The sequence below is a fragment of the Musa acuminata genome, chromosome BXJ3-1, assembly GCF_036884655.1.
Source record: "Musa acuminata AAA Group cultivar baxijiao chromosome BXJ3-1, Cavendish_Baxijiao_AAA, whole genome shotgun sequence".
NCBI lineage: Eukaryota > Viridiplantae > Streptophyta > Magnoliopsida > Zingiberales > Musaceae > Musa > Musa acuminata.
The window spans coordinates 23,176,729-23,189,262 of NC_088349.1; the positions used below are offsets into that span (position 1 = coordinate 23,176,729).

The 12,534-nt window shown below is 37.8% G+C and overlaps 2 protein-coding genes and 1 pseudogene across 19 annotated transcripts; 2 read left to right on the forward strand and 1 right to left on the reverse strand.

Annotated features, from left to right (window-relative positions):
• The first annotated feature begins 33 nt into the window (after positions 1-33).
• Positions 34-4,313, forward strand: LOC135583550 (F-box protein At5g39250-like). Of its 16 annotated transcripts, none has more exons than XM_065136831.1 (4): positions 35-354; positions 586-690; positions 2,981-3,123; positions 3,310-4,313. In XM_065136831.1, the coding sequence occupies exon 4, from the start codon at positions 3,423-3,425 to the stop codon at positions 4,185-4,187; it is 765 nt and encodes a 254-aa protein (XP_064992903.1). In that variant the 5' UTR covers positions 35-354; positions 586-690; positions 2,981-3,123; positions 3,310-3,422; the 3' UTR covers positions 4,188-4,313. The 16 variants fall into 16 exon arrangements, with proteins under 16 accessions (XP_064992910.1, XP_064992902.1, XP_064992916.1 ...); XM_065136834.1 differs by having other exon boundaries at positions 35-341; XM_065136836.1 differs by having other exon boundaries at positions 35-236.
• LOC135630031 (5S ribosomal RNA) lies at positions 3,086-3,197 on the reverse strand (annotated as a pseudogene).
• Positions 4,314-4,426: 113 nt separating the features above from the next.
• LOC135629457 (uncharacterized) lies at positions 4,427-10,888 on the forward strand. Of its 3 annotated transcripts, none has more exons than XM_065136828.1 (4): positions 4,427-4,561; positions 8,553-8,719; positions 8,804-9,082; positions 9,184-10,888. In XM_065136828.1, the coding sequence occupies exons 2-4, from the start codon at positions 8,560-8,562 to the stop codon at positions 10,575-10,577; spliced, it is 1,833 nt and encodes a 610-aa protein (XP_064992900.1). In that variant the 5' UTR covers positions 4,427-4,561; positions 8,553-8,559; the 3' UTR covers positions 10,578-10,888. The 3 variants fall into 3 exon arrangements, with proteins under 3 accessions (XP_064992900.1, XP_064992897.1, XP_064992898.1); XM_065136825.1 differs by lacking the exon at positions 4,427-4,561 and adding an exon at positions 6,300-8,032; XM_065136826.1 differs by lacking the exon at positions 4,427-4,561 and adding an exon at positions 6,301-7,104.
• The last annotated feature ends 1,646 nt before the right edge of the window (positions 10,889-12,534 follow it).

A 12,534-nucleotide genomic window follows, 5' to 3' on the forward strand; every position in this document is an offset into this window, starting at 1 on the left:
TGCTACTTATTTAAATGTCAATTATATATTGAGTTGCTATTGATTTCTCCCGACGAGTCGCTAACAGCATTGTCTCAGCCCGATTTAACGCTCGCCGTCTCTTTTGCTTCACAACGATCTCTTTCCTCCGTCGCCACCGCAATTGCCTGTCTCAGATCCACTCGCTCCCCCTGCCGATTCGAAGGACTCGAGCCTCTTCTTCCCCCAACCGATCGATGGGCGTGGCGAGTTCCTTGGTACTCCCCTGTGCTCCATTCTTTCCCGCTGGGGTCATCTGTTAGGTTATCAAGCATGCTCCTGCTGAGATTTCGGAGGCGCTTTGGGAGTTTTTAACATATCTGGTGATTGAGTTTGGTAAATTTATTAGTCTTCTCGCATCTTGTCTCTCCCCCTTTTTTTTTTTGATCTATCTGTTTGTCTGATTTGTACGAAGTTTATTCGTAGTTCAGAGTACTGGAAATTACGAAACTTATATTGCTAATTTTTCTGTTCATTATGGCATCTGTTAACATCATATGAGTTAATTTGAAGTTTTTTTTTTCTTGATCTCTGTTTTTATATGTTTGTATTTTGGTTACTACTCAGACTTGGACAACTCAACTGGTAATGCACAAGATTGTAGGATAAACGAGGCTAAAACGGGCTTTTATTTTATATCTGCGTTGTAGGAGACAATGAAATCAAGATCTGGTAAATGATATCATTTTAGATTGGGCTTTTTTGTATTTTTTTTATTTTTCAGTTGAGAAATCTGGGATTGATACTATAGGATTTTATAAAACAGTTATTGATGCACAAATCATGAGATTAAGGGTGAATTTTGGATATTATCATCATGTGACTTTGAGAAAAGATCTTTTTTGCTGTTTCTAGTCGACAATTATGTCTCCAGAATTTCTGTCAGAAATTTACTTTTCTGGACTGGTTTGTAAAGAGTTGTGGCCCTCATGCATGATTGTAACTTTAACATTGAGTCATTGACCATGAAGAGTTTTTACTTTTGATCTTTTACCTATATTTTATGTTTCCTAAATTTATGTTAACATGAACTTGTGAACTATTGTCACTTGACCTTTGGGTCTAGACTCTTGACATGTGGACAAGACTCAGTATTGTTTCTTTCAGAGCAAGTTGTCATTATATTAAGAGAATGGACCCTGTTTTTCACCTAGTTCTTTAATCCATTGATGCTGATAGATTGACTACAAGTTCTATATTGTTTGGTATTTAATAATTTACTTTCTTTAACATGATTCATTCTAAATGTTTCATTGCTTCGGAGATTTCTCATGGGTTCTTAATGTTCTTTTAAATTCTATTTATTCACTACCAAAAACCAAGAAATTACTTTTTGTCATGAATTCTAATGCTGCATGCACTGATTTTTTTGACTTTGTATTGATATATGGTACAAGCTGGTGTTGGTAGCATAATATAAATGGGTAGTTTGAGTGTGGCATGATCTAGTATCCTTGTAGAATAGATATTTTCTTCTAGGTCTTGACCATTTCAGATTACTTGACATGTGGATGAAACAGCATCGAAATAGCATTGAAAACCACCAGTAAAGGACGTCTTTGATGTGCTCAAGAACTGTTAATCTTCAATTTCATATCAGTTATATTGTCAACACAGCAATCAGATTGCTGCTGCAATGTTATCACAGCAATTTCCACTTGTTTTTGAGATGGATCTCAGCAGATTAAAGGGTCTTTATTCCACTGTAACCAAATGCAAGCTAGAGAAATAATTCAGAAAATAAGAGAAAGGAAGAGGAGATGGATAAACAACAATGTAGTGTGGGTGAAACCTAGAGAGAGATGGGTTAGAGTATCTCATGCCAGTTTTCTCAAACTAATCCAAGTGTCTGGGGATGTGTTTACATCAACTATATAATAATCTACCTAATAGAGTCCTTACTAACTAAAAGAAGTAAAATTTGTCTAAATAATGCCTAAACTAATCAGCTGAGCACTGTATAATATCTTTGGGTGAATACTGTTCCCACTCTTATACAAAAACTGCAAATGACTAATTGCAAATTGGCTTGACCTATAGCTAACACTAAAACCATATTATATCAAAATTAAGGTAATACTAAACTTACATCATCTTGACTTACTACTTAGCACTAGAATTTTCATAATATATACTTATGAAAAACTATAGTTGACCTCAACAATTGACCTCTTTTACTTCATTTCTCTCTGATTCATAGAATTTTCAAGCCTGAATTTCAACCAAAGGCACTAAGAATCTCTCTATTCCTTCTTTATAGGTAGAGCTCTATTTCAGAACAATCTATCTATATTCAAGGTGTAATTTTCCTTAAAGTTCTCATTTAATTTTTGGTTTGCAAGATGTAGACATGAATAAAGCATTTTATATTTAAAAATTTTGGACTAGATGAAGTATGGGTCTATAATGATATACATTAGACCTACATGAGATTAAGTTGGATCCACACGACTCTAACGTAAATCTTACAGAATATAACACAAGTGCCTCTATTGTGCACAAAGTTTGTAATCATAACTTCTGTGATTAAAGTTGTGTACTTCTATGGTTCAAACTGTGTGCTAAGTTTATGGATGTCAGCCAGATCAACCATATTGATTTAAGTTATTTCAAACCTTAACCTCAGCAATGAGAGAATTCTTCAGTAGCTTAAGTTGATGTGCTACTAATCTTGGCGAGTTAGATCCTAACGGGTGTAACAATAGAAGAAGTGTAATAAGTTAGGGAAGGTGTTACTGTTTCTTTCATCCCCCTCTTTTATTTAGCTAATTATTCTTTGGAAGTTTCACAATAGGAGTTGTCACCTCTTCTTTTATAAGAAAAAGAAAATCATAGGCTTTGACATTAATGAAGTGGTTTCTGGTAGAATCAAAATTTTACCTTTCGTCCTTATGATTTCTTAAGTCTTTTGTGATTGAATGAGGAATTTTAGTCACAAGCTCTGCAAACATTGGCTTTGTAGGAACCATCTTCACGAAACCTGCATCTCCACTTGGGTTCCTTCTCCAGCTCCTTGCCGGATCGCCTGTCAATCTTAGTCACAAGCTCTGCAAACATTGAAAAAGGAGTGCAACACGAGGACTTCCCAGGGGGTCACCCATCCTAGTACTACTCTCGCCCAAGCACGCTTAACTTCGGAGTTCTTATGGGATCCGGTGCTTTAGTGCTGGAATTTTGTAAAGCACAGTTGTTCTTGGTGCCACCATGTTTTGTACTCAGTTTTGCAGTTGGCCTAGCGAAACTCACCTGTGATAGGATTTTGGAATAACATAATCTTTTTTTATTTTGCAGGTAAAGTTCTGCTTTGGTACACCATTTTCTGCTTAACGACAGAAAACTTAGAAACTGATTTGGAGCCTTTGCTTCGTTTTCTTTTCTGTTGAATTATCTTTTGGCAGTCAACAATGGCCAAAGATTTGATATCTGCTGAAGTTTTGAAGGCAGTGTTCACTCTGCTTGATGGTGAAGATCTAGTTTCATGCATGCTTGTAAGTCGTCAGTGGAGAGACACTGCCAGGGATGACTACTTCTGGAAGTGCATCTGCACCAAGAAGTGGCCTTCCATTTGCAAAAGACCTCCTCCAGCCATAAGTTACCACAAGCTCTTTTTGACTTTTTCTAGATCCCAACCCCCTCAGCCCCTTCCTCCATCAAGGCTTTCCTTCAACAATTTGGAATTCTTTATTGACCTTTGGTCTGAACAGACTCTGATATTTTCTGAAGCTGTCTCAGGCACTGTGCTCCGGAGAGGGTTAAAGAATCTACCTCCAGGAATACCTGATGCACTCAAGATTCATCTGGACAGTACAGATTACAAGATGATAATGCAAGTTGAGCCAAGATTTTCTTTTCCACTTGGGCAGACGATCATTGTGTCTGTTCTTGTGAGTCGCAAAGACACAAATCAGATAGCACGGATTGTAAATCAATCCCTCTTTGGATATGTTGATGGTAATGCATTTCGTGCACTGGCTTACGACTACCTAATCTTTGCACCAGGACATCCATTCATATCTGGAATCAGGGCTTGGGTTTCCTTGTTATTCATGGCGAACACCGCTCACAGTATCACCGATGTCTTTGGCATTGAGATAGACTTCTGTGATGCTGCAAACTCTGAGAATGAAGTCCTGTGGCTTCTGGACATGCTTGATTGGAAATACATCTGAGCTACATTTGCTGTTGAATGTAAAAAAGTATAAGCGTCAAATCAAATTGTGGAATGTAAATGAGAGATGATACTCAATATTTTGGAACTTGAGTTAAAATAAACTAGAGGCAGAGTATTGTCTACAGCTGATTGTTTGTAGTCATTTTAAGCTAGTGCTGATAAGGAACTTAGACTTGCATGATTTTTGTAGTACAGCTGATATACTCTTGGTTATGTGCAGGCTTCAGCTCAGGTTTGCTGCAATGTCACAACTTGAGTTACAACTGAAGCATGTGCTACACATCAAAGGGCCAGAAGGGGTTGGGCTCCAAGGCATTGTCCTTATAGATGTGTGCTAGATCAGCCAGTTGTGACATATTTCTCAAGATCATGGTAATCCTTCTCAACCTAAAGCTTCTTTTATGGGCACAAGCAATGGTTCACTTTTCTTTATTCACAACTTGTTGATGTACTGTTTATGATGTCTTTGTTAGCAACATTGGCCATTCCCATGAAAGCGATCACATCAGTTGATCTTCAAATGGCCATTCCCATGACGTTTTGGAGGTGTTAGAGTTTACAAACAATAACTTAACATCATTTTAGTAAGATTCTAGCGTTCATTTTTGTTGAGAAGACTCACTGCTGATACTCTTAGGCAACACTGTACATTTTCTAATATCTAGTTTAATTGGCTTGGTGAAAATTAATAATACTGAGATAACAAAACTGCTCCATTGTCATGTCTTCTTTATTGGCATCTGGCTCCATATCCAGTTTCCATGGTCATGTGGTTTTGTTTATGCTAAAAAATGATATAAGAAGCGCTGTCCATGTTTGCAAAAAAGTACAGTGATTGAATTGCTGAAAATTTATTGATGAGCTTATATAATAATTTTACACTGTTTGGCCAACTTCCATTTTGCCTAGCCTCAGTGGCTGGAAAAATATAAATCTGCTTATGTGCAGCCTGAATTGGGTTTTGTATAAACTCACTTTGGACATGCAACTATGCATTTTATGTCCAAGATATCTAACTTGGTTTGAGTTTGAATCAAGACCGCATCTGGGCAACTTGGAATACAGTTTGGGAGCCATAATTTCTTGGTGGCATACAATTTGATGTTGTGTGTTTGGAGAAGTTGATCTCTGTCTGTTTTCTAATAGATATCTTAGTTTATAAATGTAAAACAATAAGCAAAGACTATATATATGAAAAAAATGAAAAATAAGCAATAATTAGAATGAGTAAATCTTATTCTTCCACCAAGAAATTATCAACATTGATTAACAAGCAGGCTGTCCATCTGCTTAAAGGAACTGGTTTAAGTTGTCCATCTGCTTCTGAAGAAGGACAATACACACACACACACACACACACACAAATATATATATATATATATATGTCTGTTCTAATCTCTGGTACTCTTTTATTCGGCTTCCCCTGTTCATCTTCACCTGTCACCAAGAAATCAATGGTCTTGCTTGGCTATTGCTGACTCCCTGCCTAACTTGTTCTCTTTCCTGACTTTTGACGTCACAAACTCATGCAACGCCTTAAGAAGAAAAGAAAAAGAGGACGCAAAATGGAAATCATTCTTTTGCATTTGTAAAATCTTTTACACTGTGCATCATGTGTTTTTTATTTCTACATGCAGAATGCATATTATGAGACTCTTGCCGATGAGTTCTCACCGGTATTAGTTCTTTGCAAGTTCTTTATCATAGTATCATGTTTATTAGATTTTACACTTAATTCTTTTACAAAATAGAGCTGCTACGTTTCAAGCCAACAAATATCTTTTATTTTCCCTATAAACCTCAGTCTCACATCAGCTCATCGTTCTTGCACACGAATATTTATTAGCTTCCATTCCGTCAATAATTCCAATTATCTCAAATTAATTAATAATATGATATGTCATTTTCCTGAAATACTCCTTTTTTTCGAAGATATTGTCTTATGCGAAATTCTCAGTGTCGTTTGGACTACTCGTCAACGAACTAATTTGTCCTCTTAATTTGTACGAGGGTATTATGGGTAATTAATACGGCTTAACACATCTTTAATAGACGGCACGACACACTAACACTCGACACCAAAAAATACAATAATAATAATAATAATAATAGTAGTAGTCGTCGTAGTAACAAAAGTGACGCACGCAAGCCATTTGCCCCCATTTGGCGTTTTCGCTGCCAAATTCACCGACTTCGATCCAGATGTCCTCCAATTCCTCCTGCAAATCCACGAATCGACCCCTTGCCAGCTTCCGGCCTCGTCCTCCGCTCTGTATTGGTACCGATTTCTCTGCCCTTGGAAGCTTGTGGTCGCTTCTAGGGTTAGGATTTCCGTGCCTTGTTTTCTCCTCGTTTCCGATCACGATCTCTGCATCTGTTGCATCGAGAGGTTCTTGAATCGATCTGCTGCGGTTTCCCCATTTTGATTCATCCTGATTCGTTCTTTAGACAGGAAGATCGAATCTAGGGTTAGGGTTTCATACGGGTTCTCGATCATTTTGGTGGCTAAATCCCGATTCCTAAATATTTTCTTACATACTTTTGTTCTCTATTTTGCGGCGTTTCCCCTCTGTGGATTTAGTGTTTTCTTTACTTCTGTAGGTCGCTGGCTGGTCTTTGGTATTTGGGTATGTAAGTTCCTAGATTCTTCCGATTTCTTCGTGCAATTCTCGTGCGTCTGTCTAATTGGCCGTTTTGACTTGGTCAGTCTTAGTCTATGGGCGAAATTAGGCTATAGGGTTAGCACTTTTAAACCCGGTGAAATTGGGGAGTGTCAGCTTGTTGGTAGGCTAAAACATCTTTTTCTATATCGTGTCCTCTTAATTGCCATAATCCTTTGTAATACATCAATTCAATTACTTTGTTGGTTTACTGCTGCTCCAGGGCGCACTAGATCTTTTTGGACTGCTTTAAAGGTAAATAGCAGTCACACAGTGCAGCTGAGTGTGTTATGTTTTTAGTTATTTTCTAAGAGAATCGTTCCTGGTTTCTTATCTTGATAAATTTACATTTTTGTTCTCGACAAAGTTGATTAAAGAGGGTGATGAGTTATGCATTATTTAGTATTTATTTTTCGTACTTAATATGGAAAATACAGATGTTCTTGCAAATTGGTTTTCCCTATTGTTTTATGTCAATATGCTTTACTTTAATGGAAGCTTACTTATTCACCATTTTAGATTTTAAAAAATAGTTATTTTATTAACAGGAGAAAAGTACAATGCAAAGCTTAAGATTTTTCTTGCGCCTTTGACATGTTTATTGTTGCCATGGATTTAAACGTTGTTGCTGAATACGAAAAACTTGTCAGACTGATATGTACCAGCTGCTACAGTATGTACAATTTGGTACATTGCTGAAAAAATAACTGAAATATTCAAAATTTATTGGGACATTTGTGTACTAATACTGGATTGGACTGGTGCAATCAGTATATCATGGTATTTAATTTCATTTTTTAACATAACGTTCTTAGTGAAACTAGCCTTTTTGATATCAAGAGTTTCTCTACATAGATAGTTTCTATATTGATCCTGCATGATTATAGTGTTAGCAGGTGTTGAACTATTTATTGACATGGAGGAAACACTCTGTGGTACAGAATTTAATATGAAGTTAGAAAAAAAAATAAAACCAGATGGCTAATCCTTTTCATAATAATGACAGTCTTTTTTGTTAAGTTCACTATATTTTGGGTTTTTGTGTTTAATCTTTGGGCCTTTTTTTCAATTCTTTTTCTTGGGTTGGGGTATTGGGACTTGGTGGGATGGTTGGGGGATGAGGCGAGGAGCTTGAAATCTGCTCTCCTATGCTGAAGAACTTGAATAAGCATCTCTTCACCATGTATGTTATACTTGCTTCATATTAAACACTTGTCTTTTCCCTTTGCATTTCATTATTTCTCATGGCGGGCTTCACATTTATTGTTTTATTGCTCTTGATTCTTTCTGTTTTAGCTTTGATCAATGGTATTTCTCTTTCTGACTATTTTGCCTTTTGGGGCCTTTTTGACGGCCTCTGGAATTGATGAGCAGTGTTTGTTTTTTGTAATGCAATCTTGGAAGTTGTTTAGGTAGATTATGGATGGAAATTTGGGACGATTTCATATGCACTGTACTCTGACCAGATTATTTTTTGGTTAGGTTCAGCTTGTGTGGAACAGTCATCTATTAGAATAATTCAAATCATGCATGAGGCTCTTTGTCAATGTCCAAATTCACCGCTTTCCTTTACAAATAAAGAAATGTTTCTTTATCTTTAAGTCTTCCTGGGTCATTTTCACTGTCATACAAATTGTTGTTTTCTTAAGTTATTTCACTTGTTGGCATTCCATGTGAATTTATTTTGCTTGTTACCTTTGCAGGTTATATATGGTGTTCAACCAAAATGAACAGTCTTTTGCCGATCACACATCTGACCAATTTAATTGTGAACACGTAAGACATTTGTCTTATGATGGCCAACTACACGTGAGGCCATTTGCTGAAGGCTCTACATGTGAGGACATTCCTGCAAAATCACCTGTTTCAGGTAACTGAAGGAAACATTTAGTCTGAAGTTACAGGGAGTTATTAGTATATATTTCCTTATTTTTTTTCTTTTTCTGATGTAAAGATGAAGAGAGGGGTTTCTCCAGCTACCACATAGACTTTGAGAATGTGATTGCTGATCCTCCCTCTGACAACTCTTACAGTAATCTCAGTGGCAAACCTAGCTTCTCACGGGTGACAGGCAACAACAGTGAAGTTATCTGGTTAGAGAATGGCAAACGGTCTCTTTGTGATGATGAAACTTGCCTTTGTGCAAGTAAGCGTTTGAAGCGAGTGGACCAAAATTTTCAATTGGGTTCATCTGAAGATGTTTGCTTCAGTAACTCTAAGAAATCACTCTCAGGTAGTCGTAGGACTTAATTGTTTTCATTCTTTAATCAAATAATATGTAATATTCTCAAGCAGATTAAAAGATTTTGACTGATTATAATAACATGTTTCTAGTCACTGCTGAGGACTTGAAAGATGGAGGAACTGCTGCTGTTGCTGAGGATGCTATTGATCAGACAACCACCAGCCACTGGTTTGCACAGAGTAGTAGCAGAGAAGCTGGTTTAGACCCACCTGTTCGGGTACCTTCCTATCCATTTTGTTATGGTGATATCCGTCAAGCTGCTGAATTTGATCAGGTTGAAGAGATTTATTCGCCCGTTTTTGGTTACTTCGATCAGAAACATATTGCTATTGGATCAAATCATCAGGCTGATGTTCCAGAGTGGAGATTTTATGAATTTAAGAACCATACTGGGGATCATGAAGATTATGCTTTTCCTGGAAGTTCACCATTATGTGATGATCATATAATTGATGAAGATGACAGTGATAAATGGAATGGAGCATGTGTAATGCCCATGCCTGATTGTGCTTTATTGGCTTCAGATTCTGTGGGCTTGCACTACGAGATGAATTGTGGATGCCTAGATGAGGCTTCAATCAGATGTGTGAGGCAGCATGTTGTGGAAATGAGAGAAAAGCTCAGGCGCAATTTGGGGCAGGATAGGTTTTTAGAGTTTGGTTTTGCTGATATGGGTGAGGTTGTAGCTGAAGGATGGACTGAAGAGGAGCAACAGTTATTTCATGAAATTGTGTTGTCGAATCCTGCTTCGGCGGGCAAGAACTTTTGGGATATATTGCCTAGGGTGTTTCCTGCTCGAAATAGCAAAGAACTAGTAAGTTACTACTTCAACGTATTCATGCTTCGGAAGAGGGCTGAACAGAATAGGTTGGACCCTTTGCACGTAGATAGTGATGATGATGAATGGCAAGAAAATGATGATGGTGAATTCACAATGGCAGAAGATGAAGACGAAGAAGATTCTGTGGTGGAGTCTCTTGCAGATCAAGACAATGTTCCTGGTGAGGAAGATGATATTGTGGAAGAGGACATAACTGAAGAAGCTGATGATGTAGAGGATTGTAATTGTTACACCCTTGCCAGGAACAATGAAAAAAGGACCTGCGGTGATGTGAAAGGATGCATTGGTAGTGATCCGAGCCTTCCACCTGGAATGCAGTTTACAGGAAGCAATTTGCACCATTGTTTGGAGGAACAAGACATGCAGGATGATTCATGCACATCCTACGAGGGCCAGCGTAATGGGGCTGATTCCTGTAATCCTGTCGATATATTTGACTCGCAACACAGCTTGATTGAAGATCATGAGAACTTCCGCAAAGAGTACCAGAATGGTAATCTAAGTGGGTTGATGGATAATGGGTTCTTTGACAGTCTGTGTGATCCAAAAGCATGGGATACAAGTTATTGCTGTGAATCAGAGAAAGATGACCTCTTGCCAACATGTAATGTGATAGAGGAGGTATTTGGAAAAGAACGCTGACTGTCATGATTTAAGTCGGTACGATTACTCTTGGGTATTTTCTCCCTTTCTTCACCATAGGTGTATGCTGGTTGGTTTAGGATTTGCACCTATCCTTGTAAATTATGGAATCAGGCAGTCCTGCCTGCTTGCTTGTAAAGAAGAGTGTTTGATGTGAGGGACAGGTACTTCAACAATGGAGTGAACCTCCTTTACGCTCTCTCTGATAACACTAGAAAGGCTAATAGGAATCTGGTAAACGAGGAAACACTCCTTTTCGAATTATGGAATGTATTATTGTCGATCTAATGGTTTCTTTACTGTTTGATGTCCTTCTTATCTGAAATTTGTTTGTTGTTTCTTATATGATGAGAGACTGAACTATTAATGGTGGGTAATATTCATTAGCAGAAATGGGCCACTACACGACTTGGGTTTTTAGATTTGTGCAGCCATGTTGTCGTGAGATTTACTCTTCCTACATCTTTTAGGTTTTGCAGCCCACATATTGGTAGGTCTGCAAGATTGAATGCGACACTGTGGAGTTCTTAAAAAGAAATTTGCTGTTGCAGCTGCCAGAACTTATTCCAGCTGAAGCCCATGAAAGCTCCGACGAGGTCTGATCGAAAGTGTTTTTGAGTATTTTGAATCCGATAGCATATTTACATATGCTAGATTTCCATCTTCTCGGAGTTTTGACTCTTTTGCAGGCCTAACTGCAAGCAGAAGGATACCTTCTTCGTTGCGTTGACATATGGACGTGTCACTTGAAGGCCTCGTATCTCGTTGACTAGTCCGTTGTTCACTGCTCTTTTAAGTAGTCAGCGTTGACCCCTGAGGACGCATCACCCCCGATTTTTGGACTAAATAGTATTTTTTTTCTTGAATGATAGAAGCCAAGTATCGGGTCATTCAAAAACCAACAATTAAACAAGATTTCAAGAGAAAGAATATTGTTTGATAAATAATAAAAGGAGCATGAGAGTTTTTTTTGTAGTTTTTTTTTTCAAAACAAAGAAAAAAACTCACCCTAGTTTTCTCCTCACCGGTCCGTATTATAAGCCAAACGGTCAAATTCTCCCTATCCCCATCCTTATAAATGAATGAGCAAACGCGAAGAGGACAATAAAAAAAACCTTCCCCTCCCCATATTTCTTCTCACCGGTCCGTATTATAAGTCAAATTCTCCCTATCCCCATCCTTATACCCGAATGAGCAAACGCGAAGAGGACAATAAAAGAAACCTTCCCCTCCCCATCCTTATAACCGAAGGAGCAAACGCGAAGAGGACAACAAAAGAAACCCTTCCCCTCCCCATCCTTATAATCGAACAAGCAAACGCAAAGAGGACAACACAGGAAACCATTTTTGCCGTCGTTTCGTCTTCGGTGCGGATCCTCTGTTCTCGCATGGATTTAGCTTTCTCCGGATAAGAGATCTCTGATGGTGTACATTTTGTAAGGAACGATCCAGTTCTGGGCCTCTAATTAGCAGTTTGCTTGCCGTTAGTTCGACGAGATCGAACTCGGGACAAGGAGTCATCTTCTACTTTTTAACCTTCTCGAGCATGCCCGCAGATTTGGTTTCACGCCTACCCGATTGACAAAGTCGCTCGCCCTTTCCGGTTTGGTTCACGTTTCGATCGTTTCTCTTTATAAGAAGGCGAAAAGAGAAGCGGGAGTGGTTTGGTATACTCTTTTTGTCCCCATTTGTTTGTCTTTTTTTTTTTTTTTTGCCTTAGATCTTCTTGAATTTCATTTAGTATTATTATATTCTACTTTGTAATTTTTTCTTTCTTTATATTCTTTTTTGTAGTTTCTGTGATTGTTTTGATATCCGATATCTAATTTTGCATCAGATTCAAGATCTGTTATTATTGTGCTTCATTTCCTCTTCTTATATTTTGAAGCTATATGTGCCTTGTGTTGTTTTGTTAGGTAGAAAAATTTTAGATCACAGTTTACTGGAATTCTTGGTT